This window comes from Carettochelys insculpta, chromosome 12, assembly GCF_033958435.1.
Source record: "Carettochelys insculpta isolate YL-2023 chromosome 12, ASM3395843v1, whole genome shotgun sequence".
In the NCBI taxonomy this organism is placed as follows: Eukaryota; Metazoa; Chordata; order Testudines; family Carettochelyidae; genus Carettochelys; species Carettochelys insculpta.
In genome coordinates this window covers 8,778,972-8,800,895 of record NC_134148.1, presented here as the reverse complement: position 1 = coordinate 8,800,895, position 21,924 = coordinate 8,778,972, and the positions used below count along the sequence as shown (strand labels likewise).

Here is a 21,924-nt window from a genome sequence, read left to right as displayed (position 1 = left end):
ACCAGTGCAGATGCCAGCGGAAGATGGGCATACCTTAGGGACACCATCTACAACAGAGCGATGTCGACTTTTGGTAAGAAGCAGACGAAGTCAGCTGACTAGTTTGAAGCACACTGAAGAGCTGCTGCCCATTGTTGAGGAGAAGCAGCTCACAGCGACAACATACAAGACATACCCTAGCGAGAGGAACTTACAGATACTCAAGCCCGCTCGTGGTAAAGTCCAAAGGACAGCCAGGCGCTGTGCTAATGACTACTGGCTTCAGCTCTGCTCCAGAATCCACACCTGTGCAGACAATGGCAACATCTAGGGCATGTATGATGGATTCAGGGAAGCCATTGGACCAATTCAAAATAAGATTGCTCCCCTGAAGGCACTCAGTGAAGAGATCCTTAAGGACCGCTCCAAACAGATGGAAAGGTGGGTGGAGCATTACTCAGAGTTGTATGCTTCGGTGAACACTGTCACAGAAGCAGCACTGAATGCCATTAGGTGCCTTCCAACTTTGTCAGAGCTTGACAATGTACCAACAGCGCTGGAGGTCAGCCAGGCACTTGACGCACTGGCAGTTGGGAAAGCCCCATGTAAAGATGGCATTCCATCAGAAATTCTCAAGTGTGCTAAGAGCAGCCTGATTCCAGAACTGCATGGGCTGCTGTGTCAGTGTTGGAAGGAGTGGAAAGTACCACAACACATGAGAGATGTCGACATAGTCACTCTTTACAAGAACAAGGGTGACAGGAGCGACTGTAACAACTATCATGGTATATCCCTCCTTAGTATCGTTGGAAAGCTCTTTGCCCGGGTAGTATTAAAGAGGCTCCAAGTCCTTGCAGAACGAGTCTATCCTGAGTCACAGTGCGGGTTTAGAGCTAAAAGATCTACCATCGATATGATATTTTCCCTTAGGCAGCTGCAGGAAAAGTGCAGGGAACAGCAAAGGCCACTATGCATTGCATTCATCGACCTAACCAAGGCTTTTGACCTTGTTAGCAGAAATGGTCTTTTTCAATTCTGGAAAAGATTGGCTGTCCCGCCACCCTGCTCAGTATTATCAAGTCTTTCCATGAGGACATGAAGGGAGTCATTGTCTATGATGGATCCACCTCCGAACCTTTCAGTATCCACAGTGGAGTGAAGCAGGGTTGTGTTCTGGCCCCTATGCTTTTTGGAATATTTTTTTCCATCCTGCTCAAATATGCCTTTGGTTCAGCCACAACAGGCATTTACTTTCACACGAGATCTGATGGCAAGCTCTTCCAGCTGTCTAGGCTAAAAGCAAGGACCAAAGTGCAAATAAGGTGCTTGCGAGACTTCCTCTGTGGATGATGCAGCTATTACAACTCATACACAGGAGGAACTACAGCACCTCATGAATCGCTTTGCGGATGCCTGCAAAGAGTTCGGGCTTATCATCAATATCAAGAAAACACAAGTGATAAGTCAGGACACTAACCATCCGCTTGCCATGAGCATCAAGGATCACCAGCTGGAAGTTGTCCACGAATTCGTTTACCTGGGCTCCACAATATGCGACAACCTCTCCCTTGAAAGTGAGATTAACAAACGTATCGGAATGGCTGCCACCACACTATCTAGGCTAACAAAAAGAGTATGGTCCAACAGGAAACTCACAGAGCACACCAAAGCACAAGTCTATAGAGCCTGCATACTGAGTACCCTCCTGTATGGCTGCGAAACTTGGACGCTGAGCTCCAAGTATGAAAAGAGGCTCAACTCATTTCATATGCATTCCCTGAGATGCATTCTGGGAATCTCCTGGCGGCACAAGGTGATCAATAACACGGTGCTCGAACGAGCAAGGACTGCCACCATGCACACTCTGATCAAGCAGAGACGCCTGCCATGGCTAGGACACATCTCCCGCATGCAGGACGGTCGCATACCTAAGGATTTGCTCTATGGTGAACTGGCGACAGGGACCAGGCTGGATGGAAGACCTCATCTCCGCTACAAAGATGTGTGCAAGCGCGACTTGAAGGCTGCTAACATCAGCACTGCCACCTGGGAGACACTCGCCACCAATCAATGCCTGTGGAAGCAACGGGTGAAAAAAGGACTGTCCCAGAATGAAGACAACCTCAGGCAACAAGCAGAAGAGAAAAGAACCCTGAGGAAGTCCCGCCCCCAGTCCATCAACCAGGGCTCCGTGTTCTCCTCTACACTGTGCGGAAAAGACTGTCACTCAAGAATCGGACTTTACAGCCGCACTAGACGCTGCTGTCGATCCAACCCTGGGTGCAACAACACACCATAGTCCTCCAGGATTGACGGATGCCTACCAAGTAGATTGAATTTATGCTCCTACTGTGCCTGGAATAGAATCTAAAATATCCCTGAGTTTTTTATATTGCTCTTTTTAGCATGAATGTGTCAAAACATAGCAGCACTTCCAAATGCAGACTTAGTTGACAAACAATACTACTTCATTAAGAGGTAGAAAAATGCTGGTTTTGCTATTTAGCTATTGTGAATAGCTTCGTGTAAATTGCAGTGTGGTATTAATAAGGTGCTTCTTTTTGTGAAAATTACAACATTCTATCCTTTGGGAATGGTATGTGATAGCAGTTGTTGCCTAGGGGAATAGGATTGCCAACTCTGACTGAAGCTGTTCTGGGAGATTATTTTTCAGTGTGACAATTCATTTTCTTAAAATATCCTATTGAAACTTCCAGGATTGTTCTCAATAGTCACCATAAGATTATTGATTCCCTTTCCAGGAGACTCCAGCACAATCCTTTCCCTCCTCTTCCTCTTCCAATTTGGATCCAGTGTGCTGATTTTCTTACTGGCTGGAATTACTTAATATGTGGTGTTTAAAAGTTATTTTATGAATATTTTCAATATAGCTGCTTGTTACTTCATGCCATTTCATATGTGGAGTAATTGATCTGTGGGGCAATTCATTTTTTATCTTTCCTTGTACAAAGAAAGATCCACCCTAATCCATGGCCTGTGAACGGTGAGACAGAATTTATTTCAATTCTCTTCTTCTCACATTCATATTTTCTTTATTGCTTCTCCTTACGGTTGTAGTGGACACATTGTTTAGTTACTGCAGTCATGTTACAAGTTGAATCTTTCTAATCAGGAATGCTGTCATCTGGCAACATCCATAATCCAGCATTATTTTAGTTAGCTAGATGACCACTTATCATAGATGTGTTCAAGTTTCCTGTGGTCCCATAAAGTTTCTTTAAAACCACCAGTTCTGGCTCTCATGTTCTGTGTTGTTACTTAGCTGAAATTTACCCTAAATGTCTTCTAAGAGCCCAGTAAACAGTGGAGGAGTTGGTAATGCTGCTAGACAATATTGACCTCCTGTGGTCTGGCAAATTCTTTTGTCTGGCATCCGTCAGGTCCCGAGGGTGCCAAATTAGAGTGGTTCAACCTATATATGAAAATGAGACCAACACTGTGGACTGGATACCTGATTCAAACCACTTTGCCGCTCATGTTTTCCTCCCCTCTTTTTTCAATACAAAAATAAAAATTATGCTCTATTTACGTTTAAGATGATTATCAGGTTCTAATGCAACAGGGCCCAACCTGATTCAAGTGAATTTTTTTGCAGAATGGAGAAACTTAAAATCATTTCCATAACGTATATCAATTAAATAAGGACAAGATGGTTCCTGCCACAACTACTGGACTGTACAGTTCATCTTCAAATTGCTGCTCTTACTGCTCTAAAACCAAATAATTTCTGATGGATTTTCACCCTCACACTTCTGGGTCTGTTCTTCTGTGAATTACTGGGTTCCAAGTGAACCAAACAATAGCTAATATTACCCTACACAGATTGTCATGCAACCAGAATAACAATTTTCAATAACAAATAATTTTATTTTTCACAGAATAACTACTTCCACATTTCCATAAAATTTCCAATTTTGCACACAACAATTAACATTCTGACCAAGCGCTTTCCAACCCCATTGAATGTACTATATTTATCTTCATACTTCTGATTATCTCTACAGTTATTGGTAAAAGCAGTTCTATGCTTTACAAGAAATTTGTGTATCTGCCTTCCTTTCATTAAAATACTCTGTAGCATGTGAAACAAAACTATCCTGTAGTATCTGAATTTCTTCATGTCATTTGTCTCTCTTGATGAATGTATGTGTGTATGTAATTATGATATTATTAGGTCTGAATAACTTGACATATTGCTAGCAATTTTGTTCCATTTCCAAAATAGGCAAGTGACAGAATTTTGTCACGGCTACTTTACTGCCTTCATATGTTATCCAGCTATAAATGGGTTGGTCTTGTTCTAAAGTAATTTACCCACTACTTGTTTCCCTCAGAACTTGTCATAATAGTGGGTATATCGTATACCAACAAACTGCATATTGGTACAGAAATTCTAGAGCTGCAGTCTGTAAACTGCTCTATAGTGGAATGGCTTTATGGCACTAGTTGTGATCTTGCTCCCAGAAGAATTGTGTTGAAGTATGTCACATCCAACTGACACACATACTATCAATTGGAACGTGGAGTGTATGGATGCTGTGGGTGACTGGAAAGTTAGAGCTGCTTCGAAAGGAGATGTAGTAGATTAGTGCAGAGCTAATCTACAGAAACTAAGCCACTCTGTACTGGACAGGGGGAGATGGAATGAAATAGTGAGGAGGCATCTGACACCAACGGGTGCTGAGCCCATGGTTGTTGCAGATGACGACGACGACGACATCCTGGAGGACTTAATGATTTAGCAATGGACGTGAGTGTTGGAAGTAGATCAAATAGCACATACTCTTTAGCCTTCCAGTCCTCTAAACATTCCTGTGGAAATGCTACAGTTTAACCAATTTTTGTTGTTAAGTTCTATATCAAATGCTTTTAAATAAACCTATGAATTTTTATACATTACCTGCATTTTCTCCAACTCTTGTAAAGGATAACTGGCAATAGTCTGGAGAATGTTAGCATCAGATTAGTTGCTGTGGTATTTTAAAATCAGCTAAAGTTTTTCTGATATATAATGAAGCTTTTCTGCGTGAAGCTTAATAGGCCCAGTATTATTCTGTATATATTATTTATTAGTACTCTACTGAGTATATATAAAGCAGCTAATGTAACAAAAAGAGCATAAAATCTTTGTTCAGCAAACACATTTCGTTTACAAGAGCTTATTACATTTCATCTCCAGCCATTAATGGTTGTAAGAACAATCCAGCTGTTCCTAGAATACATACCAGAATAAAAACCCACAAAAAAATGCGATCAATTACCATGGCAACATACTTCCAATCATCCTGAATCTGAAAAATATAAACACCAACAAGTAAGTAAAGTAGCAGGCATGTTCTGCTAAAAGTAAAGTTTACTGATCATTGGGAAGATTTGAACTTTTTCTGCATTCAGGAAAAATGTACATAGAAGCTCTTCCATGTGCAGAATGTTTCCTCTTTCATATGAGCATAACTTCTACCCAGTCTTCTGAGTTAGCAGAAATTCATCAGAATACATTACTGTTTCTTTGTTCCCATTCTCCTCCCCACATAGTTTGATTCGTTATGGCTGAAATTTAGTATCTGCAACTCATGTAAAGCATCTTCCTAAAATTAATCCCAACTATTTTAAGATAACACTACAGTTCCTTTCACTAAACACACAGGACATATGGCCACTATTCTAGAGGAATAGAAACTTGAAAGGGAAAGCAACAGTACAGAGGAAGAACTTTCAAAAGTTACTTGGGCACCTAGGAGCTGAAGTCCCATTGAAACAAACCATTCCTGTTAAAGTGGAAAGTGTATGGGCAGATGCAACATAATTCACATGTTTTTGATTTTATAATCTTGGTCATATTTTTCAGTTTAATACTATACTAGTAGGCAGAAAGGTAATGTATAGCATAAAAACTTTTAACCTTCATATATCAAGATCAGAGGAAAAAAGCTTTCCAGCAGGAGTGTTTTTTATAGTCAACAATTATAACAGTTGGTAAATCAATCTTCAGCTTTTCTAGATGAACACAGTATTTGTGCATACTTCATTCTTTAGTGGTACTATGAAAATGAGAACAATGCATTTTACTTTTGATTCAGAAAAATAGATTTTTCTTGAAAAGAACTATAGCTCTTAAAGCTGAGAGAGCAAAAGAGCATACTGAACTGAATCAGGCTCTGATTCAGCAGAACACAGGCCTGAACTTAAAGCATGTGCTCAAGTGATTGGGGTTGGACTCTGACCTCTTGCGGTCTCTTCCAACCCTATGAGTCCCTAATTTTCAGAACAAGACCTACATCTGGTAAAGGTAATGGTGGAGTGGCTGCATATGAGATGTTTGCTCTCTGTATGATTGAGAAATAGCAATCAGAAGCTCCCCTGGCTTATTAAAACAAAAATGGTGCAACTTTACCACTTAAGAAACATTTTAAATTCAGTGCTTTGAACTTCATTGTTCTGTATGAATCCACAAAAGGAGTTCAGCATAAGCATTATTATCAGGGACAGCCTAGCTACCTCTGTGAGACAGGTAAGTAAATATTTGTTTTACAGCAGAGGTGAGCTGCTGAAGGGTACATAATGAGCCAATTGTAGTGCTAGGATTTCCCAAGTTCTCAGTCCGTCAGCAAATGTTGTGCCTATTCCTACTTCCCCAACGGGTTAATGTATTAGATGGGCTGGCAATCAAAGAAGCTCAGTGCAAAACTTTCCACAATATGAATTTAAATCAGTTAGTTGATTCATGACCACTGTGGTAAGGTCAGCCTCTTGTTCTGCTCTGAGTCCCACAATGAATCTGGGTTCTGCTGTCTGAGCTTCGTGTGCCCTAGTTCTTGGCTCAAGGGGCTAGGGTAGGGGCCCATGATCTGCCTGGGTTGGGTCAGCAGCCCTCCCCAACCTCTGACTGACCCCAGTGGTAACCGGGGGGGTGGAGGGGAGGAGAACGCATCATCTCTCCCAGTATCTCGGGCAATGCTGGTGGTGGTTGTCTGCTTTCTTACACTCTCATGCTCACCTTATCTGTTCTCACCTCCTCTCCAACTTCCTGTTCCACCCTCCACTTCTCCCATGGGAGAAAGATTTTAAAACAGTCCCATGACAGCCTCAAGTGAAGTAAGCTGGTCCAAATTGATTTATAGCAGCCTCTTGGCTGCTTCCACTGGTCATTTTCACCTCTGTACCCTCAGTTATCTCTGTTAATTAGCTAAGCAGCCTCTGCTTGTTTAGTGTTGCCTCTCTCCCCTTCTAAGCTAGCCACCTGGCCCAACCCTGTCACATTATATATACACCTGTAAAGTAAACAATGAGTGTTCTGTGCATCGAGGAATTGTGAACTGCTCTGCAGTGGTCTTATGAAAAGCCTCTAGGATGTTTATTCCTACAGACAAAAGCACTCTACTACTTATGGTGAATAGTGCTTGTAGCCTCAGAAACATACTGGATGTTCTTACCTCTTTGGCTTCATTATGCAGTTTCATATTCTCTGCAATGTACTTGACACTTTCAATTGCAGCTCTCATTTCTGGTGACAAAACTGAAAGTGAAAGCAGAGCGCCTACTGATTCATAGCTTGAACTCCTTGTAAGATTGCCAGTGAAGTCAGAAAACTTCATTTGTTGATACTGACAACAGCTGCATGCTATATCTTGACATATGAAGACATCTTTGCAGCATTTGGTTTCAGAACTGCTGAAGCAATTTAAATCTGGGAGCTCAGCGCTGTAAAGTGGCTTTGACTTCTGAGTATTCTCTTCATCACTGGTAGGTCTGGTCATAAACATGATCTTGGGAAGTAAGTTCAAGAAAATAATCTTCACCCACTCAGGCATTGTGTGTGTTTTGGGTGTTCGATAGTGTACATTAAGTACAAACACAGTAATGACAATGGAAAGAGTTACAAATATCATAGTGAAGAGGAGGTATTCTCCGATCAGTGGGATCACCAAAGAGGTAGAAGGGATGGTCTCTGTGATCACTAAAAGAAACACAGTTAAGGATAAAAGGACTGATATGCATAGTGTCACCTTCTCACCACAGTCTGAAGGCAAGTAGAACACCAAAACAGTTAAGAAAGAAATCAGCAGACAGGGGATAATCATATTAATGGTATAAAATAAAGGCAGGCGCCTAATATAAAGTGAATAGGTGATATCTGTATATATCTCTTCACAACAGTTGTACTTAATGTCATGCTTATATCCAGGTGCTTTAATAATAGCCCATTCTCCACTTTCCCAGTAGTCTTTGAGATTCATAGTAGAGCCAATTAAAACCAAGTCTATTTTAGCTTTATCATAAGACCAGGAACCAAACTTCATGGTGCAGTTTTGGTAGTCAAATGGAAAGTAGGTTACATCTATTTTACATGAACTTTTAAAAATAGCTGGAGGTATCCATGTCACTTCTCCTGTGTACTTCAATAATGCCTTTGTCTTGTCATCAACTTGGAAATCCCCAACTGCACTGCAAAAATAAACCAAGGGGAAAAATTAAAAAAAAAAAAAAAGTTAGACATTTAAATCAATTCAATTACTTTTATGTAATAAATTAAGATATACAGGTATATACAGTGACAGTGGATTCATGCAGTGTAAGTCAGCAAATGTACTCTTCAGTATTCTAGCAGTAATATTGACAGTGCTGAATTGTGTGTGTTGATCTAGGCCCTAGATCCATGGTTGGTGCAAATAAGCATAACTCCATTGAGAGGAGAGGACATGGGCTGCTGAAGATGAAGATGGTAGTATTTTCTACTCCTGTTATCTGGCTAAATGTGATCCATATTATAGAACTGGATTAAGAAAAGGTCTTCAAGGGTTGCAGCCCAGGACTCTGGGATAAGGGGAACCTGTAAAAAAAAAAAATCTCCAGGCTTCCAAAATTGCAAATCTTTGTGGGAGGGCCCATTAGCCTGGAAGTGTGGGATACAGCCACTGACACATCTGTGTTCCGGTTCAGACTTGGGCACTGGAGGGGGAAAGGGTGGCTACATTGCCTTATGGCAAATATGGAACACCAGCTTCCAGGGATGGTGGACTGCTATTCCATGTCAGGGCTTCTCAGCATTGGGGGGTACTGCCCCACAGTGAGGCACTAGGAATGCTGGCTCTAAATCTTTCTGGTGGGGTGTGTGTGCTGAGAATAGGGGATCTGTAGCCTCCCAAGAGGGAGGCTGGGAAATGTGACAGATGCACCATGGGAAGAGTGCTTGGTAGCAGGGGCTGCCAAGCTGGAAAATGGAATAGATGCTCCATGGAGAAGCTTCCCTGCAACAGGAGCTGCTTCCCAAAGGCATGGTACACCGGGGAACGAGGCAGCTGCTCTGTGGAGGGGCTTCCAGGGAGTGGGAGCTGCATCCCCTAGGCATATGGTACCAGGGAATAAGTGGGCCTCCATGTGGTGGGGATCCCTGGCAGCTGCTACCATGGGATGTTAGGTAATGGGGCAGCTGCCCCATGGAGAATCTCCTGTGCAGCAGGGGCTGCTACCCCAAGGTGCAGGGTGCTGGGGAACAGGGCAGTTGACCCACAGAGTAGCTCCACAGCAGTGGAGGCTGCCACCCAGAGGTGCTGGGGATCAGGAACCCTGCAAAATACAGGATAATTTGTCCATTTTCTTTAAAAAAGTTGGGATGCCTGTGAGACAGCTTAAATAAAGGACTGTCCTGGTAAAAACAGGATGGATGGTGACCCTATTCAGACGACAGCCTACAAAAGAAGATGAGGCCGGTGTTTTAGAAGGAGCAAAAATAGATACAATACAGTAGCATGGACTTTATCTTCTTTAGCACATCTGTGAACTGCAGAAATAAAAGAAAATCTATGCTTGCCATGTGTTGAAGTCTCTGGAACACCATTTATCTAAAAAATATTATGTGTTACTAGAAACAATTTAAGGACTCGAGGTTACTATGCTTAGGATCTAGCCATGTAAACTATATTACTGAACTAAAAGGGAGGAGGAAAACATCTATTTTACCCTAACCGCACCCTCTATTTGCTTGGAAGAGGATAGAACAAGAGTCAGGAACCTTTCCAAAGTGGAGTGCCAGAATTTGACCACTTGACCTCAGTGACTTTAAAAGTTATCACCAGTTCTTGGTCTGATGCAAATTGCGTAAATTATTTTGAGTTAACATATCAAATTTGGTGTGTCCAAACAGCTGTTTCGAAGTTTCTGCTACCCTTCTCATGATGAGGGGTAGTGGAAATGGAATACTGAGCTCAAAATAGTGCTGCTGAAGTTTAGCTATGGGGTTGCTATTTCAGGACTCATTTGCTTCCTGAAATAGCAATCACAGTCTAGACCAGGGGTTAGCAACCAAAATAGCAAGAAGAGCCCTTTTTTCCAATTCTTTAAAAAGCTCAGTAACTCAGGAGCCACAATGCATGTGAATATGTGACAGTCCTTAGTAAATAATGTCAAACCATACTTTTTGTAACCCCTATTTTAAGAATAGCCACACACAATGATTTGTAATGTGATATGTTTGCTGCAGGATATTCACAATTTTTTTTCATGTTTTATTTCCTCACACTTTACGTGTGTTTGTACAACTGTCTTCCTGATTTTCCCTCCTGAACCTTCTCTCTCTCTCTGGAGGATGCTACATGGAGTTATCCAACATTTGATATCACATATTGTTTGCTGTTTAGCTACAAGTTACTCATTTTGGGGCTTTTAGATGTTCACTATTGAAAATAATCAGGAAGGATATTTTTTCACTTTGCAATTATAGCATCAAGAGCCACAAGAAGTCCTTAAAGAGCCAACTGTGAGCTTCCATGGCAGCCTGCAGGCCTCCCCAGGGAGGCTGCCACCCACCCTGCAGAAGGGGCCCAGGCAGCCCCGCCTCTTTCTTCTCCATGACCTACCACCCAGCCCCTGATTTGGTGACATTTTAGGTTATCTGATCATCGGTCAATCCCAATTATGTTGGGTAATTGGAATTTTACTTGCATGGTGACAAGTATCAGAGAGGTAGCTGTGTTAGTCTGTATCTTCAAAAACAACAAGAAGTCCTGTGGCACCTTATAGACTAACATATATTTTGGAGCATTTCTTCTTGTTTTTGGCAGAGTAGGGACATCTCCCACCCTGTTCAGAATCATATAACTTCCCTGTGACAATTTCAGCTGTTGCTTACATGGTAAAGTGAGATGAGGAAAGTATTTTTAGTTATTTATGTGATTAGCAAACTGGAGAAGAGAAGGTGCCAGCACCACATGCCCAGCCACTTCTTCATGGACTTACTAGCCCATGGTAACAGATCACAGTATGGGAACATCTGTATTGGAAAGTATTCCCAACGTATTTCCCCACTGCTAGCCCAGGGTGCAGAGCCCCAGCCACCACAGCTAGAGAGCCCCAGTGACTGCCTTGGAGCATCAGCTGTTTCCCCAACATGCCTCCTTAAATAGGTTGTAACTAACCTATCAAGTCAGTAGCATTTTTGGTCTCTTTGGTTTCTCGAGTTTATGAACCCTGCACTGAATCAGAGCAGGCTAAACACATGGCCAATGAGGCCCTGCCTTTACAGCCTTGCTGGGTATGCTCCAGGTACAGGCCTACTGTAAAGATCTATGGAGGTAGTATGCCTGTTGAGCTCCAGAGAGTGAACTGCTTGTATGTCAGAGAACAGAGGCTAGTCAGCTGGAGATGACTAGCAAAGCTGCCAAACCAGAGAGGGTTGCTGCAAAGGATGGCCTGGAAGGCAGTTAGGAATCAGTCCAGGGAGGAGAGCACTCACTGGTAACTTGGTGTGTTTGGTTAGCGTCCCTGTCAAGTCAGTAGTGGGCTGCCCCACTGCTGGTAGGGTCCTGGGATGGGACCCAATGGAACAGGGAGAGCCATACCATGCCCAAACCACAAACCATGGGCTCTTCCCTGTGAGATGGGCCTTTGCTGTATGGATGTTGACCACTGGGCCACAGTGCCCTGTGAAAAAGGGGGCTTTAAATAAATGACCCCCCCTGACAGTCTTGTGGTGTTTAGCAGAACTATGCCCTCTTTCTTACTGCTAGTTTTGCATTTAGTCTAGAAAACAGGAAAAGTCGGGGAGAGGAAGGAGCACAGGCATGCAGAGTATAAAGTTTCCTATTTTCTCATGTTAATGTGTGGGTTTTTTTCAATTTTGAATACTGATCAGCTCAGACTCCAAAAATGTCAATGTTCAAAATCAGCAGTGATAAGGGGTCATTCTATTACCAATGAAGTAATAATTTGCAATACGTAACTATTGTGTCTTAATACCTCTCTTTGATCAAAATCTTGGGTCTTTTGTAATATTCATGTGAATGCTCAATATATTAAAATTCATTATACAAAACAAAAGAAGAGTAAAGGTACTTGATACTGTGTATTTTTACTTGTTATATAAGACAATGTCTGGCTTCCAGATCCTGTCAGATGGAACGCGAATAAACTCAGCACCTCCGTATTCCTCTGGATTCCACTTAAGCTTGTAATCATTCCAGATCTAATCAAGGAAAAAAAACAACTGCATTAGTACAGTAAACCCTCCAGATATGCGCAACCAAGTTGCCTGTGTCTCAAGTTAACATGACTGCCACCTCTGACAGAAGCATGAAACTGCTCCTGTCAGGGGCGGCAGCTGAAAGTCAGGCTGCCATCACTGACAGGATGGGGGAAACCGCTCCTGCCAGGGGCAGCAGCTTGACTCTTGCTGCCCCTGTCAGTGGCAGCAGCTGAAAGTCAGGCTGCTGTCCCTGACAGGAGTGGGGAAGCTTGACTTTTGGCTGCTGCCCCTGACAGAAGCGGTTTTTCAGTCCCCAGAGTGGCAGAGAGTTGGGAACCGGGCAGCATCCTGGCTCCCAGCTCCCTTCCTCTTGCAGAGCTGAGAAACTGACCAGGGCAGCAGCATATGGCTGGTCAGTTTTCTGGGCCCACAAGCAGTGGGGAGCCAGGAGCCAGGCTGCCCTCTAGTTCCCAGCTCCCCACCACTCTGGGCTGGTCAGTTTCCTGGTTCCCCTGAACTTGTGCAAAAATTTTAGTTACACAGGGGCTGCAGGAACACAACCTCCCTGTAACTTAAAGGTTTACTGTATTACAAAAAGACCCATCTGAAATTCTTTCCTTTAAAATAGTGTTCTAATGTTACTTTTATAAAGCTGGCATTTGCTTGGGTTTTTTTTTAACATGCTGTGATGATTAGATGTATTACTTCTGAAGAACATTTTGTTAATTTTTATTCATTAGGCTGAATTGGAAACTGGTTGTGCCAGGGGCTGTATGTGCATGAGAGTTCTTACATCAAGGAGCACACATTTTCAATAGACAAGATGCAGAAAGGGTGACCTGGGAAACAGACTCAACAGCTGAAGTGATTTGACCAAAGTCACACAGTGCAGCTGTGGCAGAGCTGGGGTCTCTTGATGCCTAGTGCCTAGTCCCTGTACATTAGACCAGGTTGTCTTCTCTTCCTCTCAGCTTCCAATTACATTAGAATGTGATTGCTCCTCGAATTTTCATGCTGTGACTTCCACTTACACAGGGAAGCAATCTTACAATATCTCTAGAGCAGCTGTTCCCAGACTTTTCAAGATGGGGACCCATTTTGACAATTCAGGAGGACTTTATGACCCAAGGCAATTCAAAACCAGGGAGGAGGGATGAGATTCTCCCCTGGGAAAGATGCACCCACCCCGCTTAAACCCCTTTCATTCCCAACATTCCCCCACAGCTTAAACCCCTTGCAGTTACAAAATGCCCCTCATCCACTGGCTTAAACCTCTCTCATCCCCAAAGTAAACCCTCCTGCCTCCAGCTAAAACCCCTCTCAGCCCCAAAATGCCCCCACAGCCCCAGTTTAAACCCCTCTCAGCCCCCAAGTACCCCCCCCCCGATGCTTGGCTTAAACCCCTCTCAGCCCCCAAGTACCCCCCCCCCCCCCGATGCTTGGCTTAAACCCCTCTCAGCAAGGGTTGCCAGAGTTTTGGAAAACGTGTGCAGGACAGGCAGCCCCACCCGCAGGATCCCCAGCCAGGGCTGCCTGTCCTGCATACGATTTTGAAACTGGGTGGAGGGTGGGAACTCTGGCAGCCCTGCACCTGGGAGCCGGTTGGGGCACAGAGCCCTGGCCAGCAGCACGAGCTGCAGGATCTCCAGACAGGGGAGTAGGGGGACCCCACAGCCCCATGGCTGGGAGCCAGTTCAGGCGTGGCGCTCTGTCTGGCTCTCAGCCCCTCCACCGGTCCCCAGGCTTAAACCCTTTCATCCCCCACCTACCTCACACAAGTTCTGCGCTGCCACTGCTGCCCCCCTGCTGCTCCTTTGCTGGGTCACTGCCTCCTCCTCTGTGCAGCTCCCCTGAGCCCTCCTATTCCTTTCCCCAACCCGCAGCATGAGCAGTTCCCTGGTGAACAGTTCCCTGCCCTGCCGCGCTGAAATGGGACTCAATTTAATTGGTTTAATGGCCCGATCCTTCCTGTCAGCCATTAAAACAATTAAATTGATTTTTATTTCACCATGGCAAGGCAAGGCAGGGACTGGGATCTGGAGGAGTGAGCTGCAGCAGAGCTGCAAATGGCTCCTTTAAGACCAACATGTGGCTCAGAGCCACCCAGCTGGCGACCCTTACCAAATCTAATTGCAACCCATGTTTGGGTCCTGACCCATAGGTTGGGACTCCCTGCTCTAGTGCAACCTAGGAGATTTCTGAGATTGTAAATTAGTTGTGTGTCAGATCCTTCCAGCTAAGGCAGCACAGGAGGGTAGGAATTCCCTCAGTATCTCCTATTCAAGCATTCAGCAAGTCCTAAGTATTATAAGAAATATTGATGATAATCCAGTAGTTGACACTGAAACACAAAGTGGGTGAAGTAATAGCTTTTATTGGACCCACTTCTGTTGATGAGAGAGAAGCTTAAAATTACACAAAGCTCTGCTTCAGGTATGGGAAACTGAGACTATGTGGAACCCCAACAGGTGGAATTGAACCTGGGATCTCTGCAGCCTAGAACATGAGCCAAAAGCCAGCCAGCTACTAGCTGTGGATGTAGAATAGACTCCTTATTCTCCCTGTGAGTGTTGATGCCATTAGCTTGGGCAGCACATCATTCGCTGTGTACTTTGACAATAAAAAACTTTTGTTACTCAGGTAGTGGGGGGGAAAAAGCCTTACACTCCAGACTGACAAGTGTTACTGATTTAAAAAAAAAAAGCTGGTCAAAAAAAAAAAAAAAAGACTCTCTCTGGCTGGCAAAACTGCCAGCCTTCTTTGGGGGATAGCTTTCTTTTGTTGGCAGAAGAAGTCTTTCCTGCCAAAGAGAGTGGCTGCGCTTCATACCCCATGGCACTATGCCAGAAAGAGTGAGCTCTCCTATTTAATTAAACCACCTCCAACAAGCAGTGGTAGCTATGTTTATGGGAGCACTCTCCTGCAATCGTAGCACTTCTACATGCGGCAATTCCATCTCTGAAGCTTATGGCATCAGTCAAGGGTATGTTTTTTCAGTTCCCCAAGTGATACAAATTTTACAGACAAAAGAGCTTTTGTATACATAGCTTTAATAGCTTTCCAGGAAGAAGCTGTCCAGTAAGACACTACCTCACCCACCTGGTCTCTCCAATATCCTGGGACCATTGCTACTACAATGCCACATATTGGTCTTCTGAGTCGGTATTGAATGATGATTCCAGCACATTTTAAGGGGAGTGGCAGGTAAGATTGTTTAGTTGAGAATCAAACTAAAATCTTGGCCAATTTTCCCATTAAAACTGTTACAGGTTATTTTAAGAGTTCAGGTGTTAATGATATTGTATGTGATGAGCTCTGGTATAGATAACTCTGTTGTCTCAATGTAAAGTCCCTGTAGTTTCAAATTGGCACTCCCACTCACCATGCAGGCTGCAGGAGCCAGGGCAACACTTCCCCACTCTGCACTCCTGCACCCTGCTTCTCTGTGGTGACCAGTAGCAGAGTGCCTTGGTGGTGGGCACTCCACCTTCTCATGTCTCATGTGGAGAATCAGGGTGCAGCCCACTGCACAGTGGAGCAGGCTGCCAAGCTCCTGCCACCCATGTGGGGAGTTGGGGGGAAACCTCTTCTGCTGCAGCACCAGGTTCCCCATAATCTCCTGGGCCCTCATGTCCATAACACAGTTAGGGTAGCTGCCACAGGGGCATGGCACAGCTGCCCCACTTCATCCTATGCAAATAAATAACCTACCACTAATAAGAGGGAGCCATGTTAGTCTGCACGCCAACAAAACAAAACAGCAGAAATGTAGCACTTTAAAGACTAACAAAATGATTTATTTGGTTATGAGCTTTCGTGGGACAGACCCACTTCATGAAATCAGCGTCAGTCTGTATTGGAAATGAGATTGATCTGATGAAGTGGGTCTGTCCCATGAAAGTGCATCATGGAATAAATCATTTTGTTAGTCTTTCAAGTGCTACGTCTGCTGTTTTGACCACTGGGTGTCAGCAATGCATTCAGGAACACTTATCTTTGCATCAAAGCAGCATATTGCCTCCCAGCCAGCTCTGATGCTGTAGTCTTTCCTTTCCGTTCCTTAAATACAAACCAAATCAATACAAATGTTGGCTAGGAAGAATGTTCCAGTATAATTAAGCATTGGTTTATTTAGGTTTTTATTTACTTAGGATGAGACATTTTGCGACTGTTACTTTACATACTAGTCACAGAAGAAACAGTTTGTATTTAGAAAAATGTTTACCAATTTTCTCTTCTGTTCTTAGGCTACTTTATTTAGCTAGTACTCTTTGCATTTAACCTAAAGATTCCTATTTACAAATCATTAATGTTAGCAGTGTGCATTTTTAATTAAACACATTGGATGGAAATATGGGGATTCAGGATGACCTAGTGGTTAGAGCATGGAACTCGAACATGGGATGCATTGCTTACAGGGAAGAACCCCGTGCACTTGAATGGTTAGAGCAGGGAGTCAGTCGACCTAGATTCTGTTTGTTGAATTGCTATGAGACCTTGGCCAAATCGTTTAATCTTTCTGTTAAGTTCACCTATCTATAATATTGTAATAATAATGCTTTCCCATCTATCTACAGTGTGGTGAGATATCTGGATGAAAAGTGCTATATAAATGTAATGTGCAATGCCACTTTGTGCTAAATAGCTGAACGCTGATACTAATGAATATTACACTATTGCTTCTCAAATTGTCTTGGAAGGATACAGAAAAATAAACCTCACACAATGACATTAAAAGCAAAAAAAGTTAACTGAGCGGATGTGATGAGTATTAGGATTATATTTACTTACATGTTTCAGCCACAAATTGGTCTCCATTATCTGGTTCACTTCATCCTGAAAAACACAGCCATATTGAAAAAGGCCTGTCTTTGGCCTATTAATGTAAAATTGGTGGCTATGGTTACATTAGCAAGTTTTGCTGGCAGAACACTGGTTTTATTAACAAAACTCAGGGAGTGTGCACACAGAAAATGGGATTGGTCAACAGTATCTTGACAAAACACAGCACTTTTCCTGGCAGTACTCTGCCTCAAAGCTTTGAGGCATAATGCTGCTGTTGACAGAATCTGTCTACAAAAAAGCTGTGTGGCTGCTCTGGGTGGGGGCTTCTCTGGGCACACAGGGCATCCAGAACAATGGGCAGCCCTGTCTGCTGTGCTTTTAGGTGCCTGTTTTTTCAGAGAGAGCAACTGGGTAGTCCAACTGCTTTGTCGACAGAGCTGAGCCCTCTCCCGATCAGCTTTTGTGTGTGGCTGCACTCTGTCCACAGAAGTTTTGCTAGGGAAAACTCTCGCAACAGTGACTTCTGTTGACAGAGCTCTGTAATGTAACTGTACCCTGAAAGTACATAAAAAAGCCAGTACTCACCACCTTCACCAGCTGTGACATGGACACTTCAAACTGAATGATGGCAGGATCAGACACATTCTCCACTGGTCTGATAAACTGACTGTAGTTGGCAAACAAGGTTGCAAATAGCCTGTGCTCTGCTTCTGAACACCTGCAGCCTGGGAAGAGAGCATGTTGGCTTCTGATTTTTGAAACAACTCACCAAGCTTCATATGGCCAAATGCTATTTTCTTTGAAAATTTAATAACCAGCCATTCAACATGCACAACTACTTTGCACAGGTTGATTACAAACATAGGGGTCAGATGCTTGAACTAAGAGCTGACAGTGATGCTTAAGTTGTTCATGTTACCCTGTACCTGCTTAATAGCTTGTCTCTGCAAAGCAGTTGGAGAATAGCAAAAACCTGTACTAGTATAAAGTAGATTGTTTTTTGGCTTCATTTAAGGTGAAAATAGAAGAATAAAAGGTATTGAGTAGAGATTTTTCACATCTCTGCAAAAAGCATTTAAAAGATAATATAATAAAGTCATAGAAACTGGAGTGGAAGAGTCCTTTTTTCTGGCTCACTCAGTGCCTCAACATTACAAAAAGGGATTGTAGCTGTGCATGGTCAGAGGGGAAAATATCTTACAGATTTAGGCCCACAAGGAGCTAAAACTCTATTTTCTAGTATGATCAGTTCCTAGGAAAGGTTACTTTCCCAGGAGGCTGAAGTTCAGTGTAGGATGATTACAATGATGCTAACAGTTTGATCATTATAAAGAAGGATTTAACATGATTCATCATTTCAGAAGAGTAAATTTTACTTGCAGTTGCCCCTTTTTGATACTGGTTTTGCTGGCTGTGGTATTTTGTGCTTTTTAGCCTTTCAGCCATAACCAGAAATGTTGTGTCCATTTAAATTAGGGGTGAGCAAACTTTTTACGCCAGGCTCCATTTTTCACCCCTGCAATTAGATAATTTAATATATTATCTTTTAAATGCCTACCCCCCAACCTGTCTAATGTAGTCCAAACTGATGGAAATTTCAGTTATGGTCATTTAAAAACCCCTTTTGGCATGTGTAAGCAAAGAAGTATGTGGAGTGTAAAAATTTAATTGGTATATAAATTTCAGTACACATTCATCAAAGTAACACATTTCAATATTTTTAATGAGGTGGATGAGCCTGAGAATCAGCAGCCAATTGTGCTGTACTCCCCCCTCATGAAACTTCACCCCCCCAAAGGGGCCTGTCTCCCACTTCACACATCCCTGCCTTAACTATGCTTTCACTCTTACAGGCAAGAGATAAAAATGCTGGGAGACAGACCCTGCCTGGAATTTAGTGGCCTTGTCCTAAAGACGTTGACTAGTAACAGAGAGGTAGCCATGTTAGTCTGTATTCTTACAAAACAAAACATCAGACATGAAGCACTTCAAAGACTAATGAGATTATTTATTAAGTGTTGAGCTTTTGTGGGACAGACCCACTTCTTCAGATCTAATGCTCATCTAATGCTAGTCAAACCTCATCACCTAATAAATCATCTTGGGAGTCTTTAAAGTGCTACATGACTGCTGTTTTGTTTTGTTGTCAGGAGACACTCTTTTGCTCGGATGTGATATGCCCAAGTCCTTTCATTTAAAAACAAATCAGCTCTCTTCTCCATTTATGGATAACTTTATATTTAAACATAGCTGGTGAGGCATACTAACAGGCTTGGTTCTGCTTTCAGCAAAACTTGTGTAAATCTAGAATAGCTATGCAGGGTCTATCACTCTTTAAAGTATTTCAGCATGACAGAAGATAGATTTAAATGCTAGAATACATTTCAGTTTTTTTCCCAGCCATATTAGGTTGGTATTTTCCAGCAAACAGAAGAGAAGCAGAAACATTCATCTGCATAGCAGCTGATCTATAATGTTTCACAAATAAAATATCTACCATTTGACCTATTCTAGAAGTTCTGCTGATATCTAGTTCGAGAGTGGTGCAATGGCAGGCCACATATGGTTAAAAATCTCCACACGCTATTCATTTTGAAGGCTTTTTTTCCCCCAAGGTTACTCAAACTGACATACCAGGTTAAAATAATAGCTTTATATTTTCCTATGTCTGGAAAATTAACTATTTAGCCAGCAGACTTGCCAATAAACGAGTCCAGTAATTAGTGATGTGCCACATATAATCATTAGCATGTCAAGATCCCCTTGGATTAAATGTGCCTGAATCTTTTATGTATGTGGATTACAAGATTCGTATTCAGCCTTTTGCCAGCTCCATTCCAAATGCTATTGGCCAATTTATATTTCCACAACATGTGAGAAATGTGTTTGCCACATGTCCATCGATCACATTGTAGACAATATGTATCTATATCTCAATCAGTGTTTCAACATTCTGACTGAAGTGGCGGTTATCCTAGTGCCTCAGTAATAGCAAGACAGAGATCTTTGCTCTGCACAGATAAGGTGCGCTATTCAGAGCCACCTTTAAGGCTAGCTCAAGCAACTGCTTGGCATTACCTATGTCTGCAGATTTCTAAACCTTAATACCCCACAGAAGTTTTGTGAACTCTGATTAAGGTTTACATAGTTTTGTGGAATCATGGAACCCATTTGGCATGCCAGATCAGGGCTGCTATTTGTTACAACCTCAACCAAAAGAAGCTGGGATTCATACAATTCCTGCAGCATGCCAATTATTAGTGCTGAATCTAAGTCCAAACCAATAGAAAACAATTGTACAAAGCCAGATCCCATCCATCTTCTATCCTGCTTTTAAAAAAAAAGCAAGAACCACTCACCTTTAAAGAGAGTGAAAGCAGCAGCAGCTAGAAACAGGATGTATGTGCTCCCCATGGCGTTATGAATTACTGCTCATTGAAAGAGACTGCTGGCGACAAGCTCAGTTGCTAGGATTGCACAGGTGTGGGAAATGCAGACAGCTCCAGGCTTCTGATGTATAAAATGCTTGCATGAGGCAGACTTCAGGACCCTGAAGAACAGGTCTCACCCCAGAGATCCCATTAGAAACACTGTGCTGCCCCCCCCCTTTGCAGCTCTTCATATTGTCATAAACAGAGCACTGGTAACGCAAAATAGATGTAGTTACTGGAGGCAAGAAGCAATCATCAATTCATCAGGCATCAAGGGTAGGCAAGAGGCCATTAGCAGATACATAAATGAGTCCAGTAATTAGATAAGTCTAAGGATTTTTCCAATCAGCTGCTATTTGGGATATGCATCTTTACAGGATCTTTGTGCTAAGCCATTAGAGCAGGTTTAATTAATGCTAATCTTGTAACTGATCTGTGGTGAAATGGACGTTGACATTATAGACACTCAAAGTAGCAGCAAACAGAGACCAAAAGACCGATGCTACCAAAAGGAAGGTGAAGTAATATATTTTATTGAACCAACTTTGTGTAAGCTCTTAAGCTTGGCAATTCTTTATTATGCACCATAATCTGACAGATAAAAATTTGTACTGTTTGAGGCTTTATAGTTATGATTCATTGAAATTTGGCAAGGAAGTCATCTGGTACCAGCAATACATTCCTGACCAAAACCTGGCCAAATTATAAACCTCTGTGAAATTGCAGCTTGCACATGCTCAGCAGTGAATATTGAGAGTTTAGTAGTTAAATTTGCTGAATATTGTGTCAGTCCTCAGCATGATACAGCTCAGATCTTAGGAGTATTGGCCAAGCCCTTCCCAGCAATTGCTAGCTGGTTTTGGTGGCTGTGGTAGGACCAGCTGCTAGACCTGAGAGTAAAGAACCCTGTGCTCTAAGTGACTCACCCCTGTACTGGTGCCCAGGTAGTATGGAGAGAAAGGAAGACAGAGCTGGATGTGAAGGCAGAGAGATGAGGGACAGTGTGAGAGCAGAGACAGGCTATAGTCAGACCTGGCAGTAGGCATAAACAAACTAAGCACCTGCTTAGGGTCTTGAGCATTTTAAGGGCCTTCTATTTAAATTATTAAGTGTTGTGGGAGAGGCAAAATATTCCTACTAAGCTCCCCCAGATGGCTAGCACCAGTACTGGCCCTAAGGGCTATGGGAGAGAGCACACAAAGATTGGCTGTGAGGTGCAGGTGTGGGATGACATAGGTTGTGCAGGTG

General features: G+C 42.8%; 1 protein-coding gene across 1 annotated transcript; it reads right to left on the bottom strand.

The window, feature by feature from the left end:
• Positions 1-5,162: 5,162 nt before the first annotated feature.
• Positions 5,163-20,659, bottom strand: CHRNA3 (cholinergic receptor nicotinic alpha 3 subunit). The gene is made up of 6 exons (XM_075007241.1): positions 20,605-20,659; positions 17,831-17,970; positions 17,252-17,296; positions 12,351-12,460; positions 7,434-8,445; positions 5,163-5,291 (listed from the first exon to the last, which is right to left on the bottom strand). Exons 1-6 carry the CDS (start codon positions 20,657-20,659, stop codon positions 5,163-5,165), a joined length of 1,491 nt encoding a protein of 496 aa, XP_074863342.1.
• Between the last annotated feature and the right edge of the window lie 1,265 nt (positions 20,660-21,924).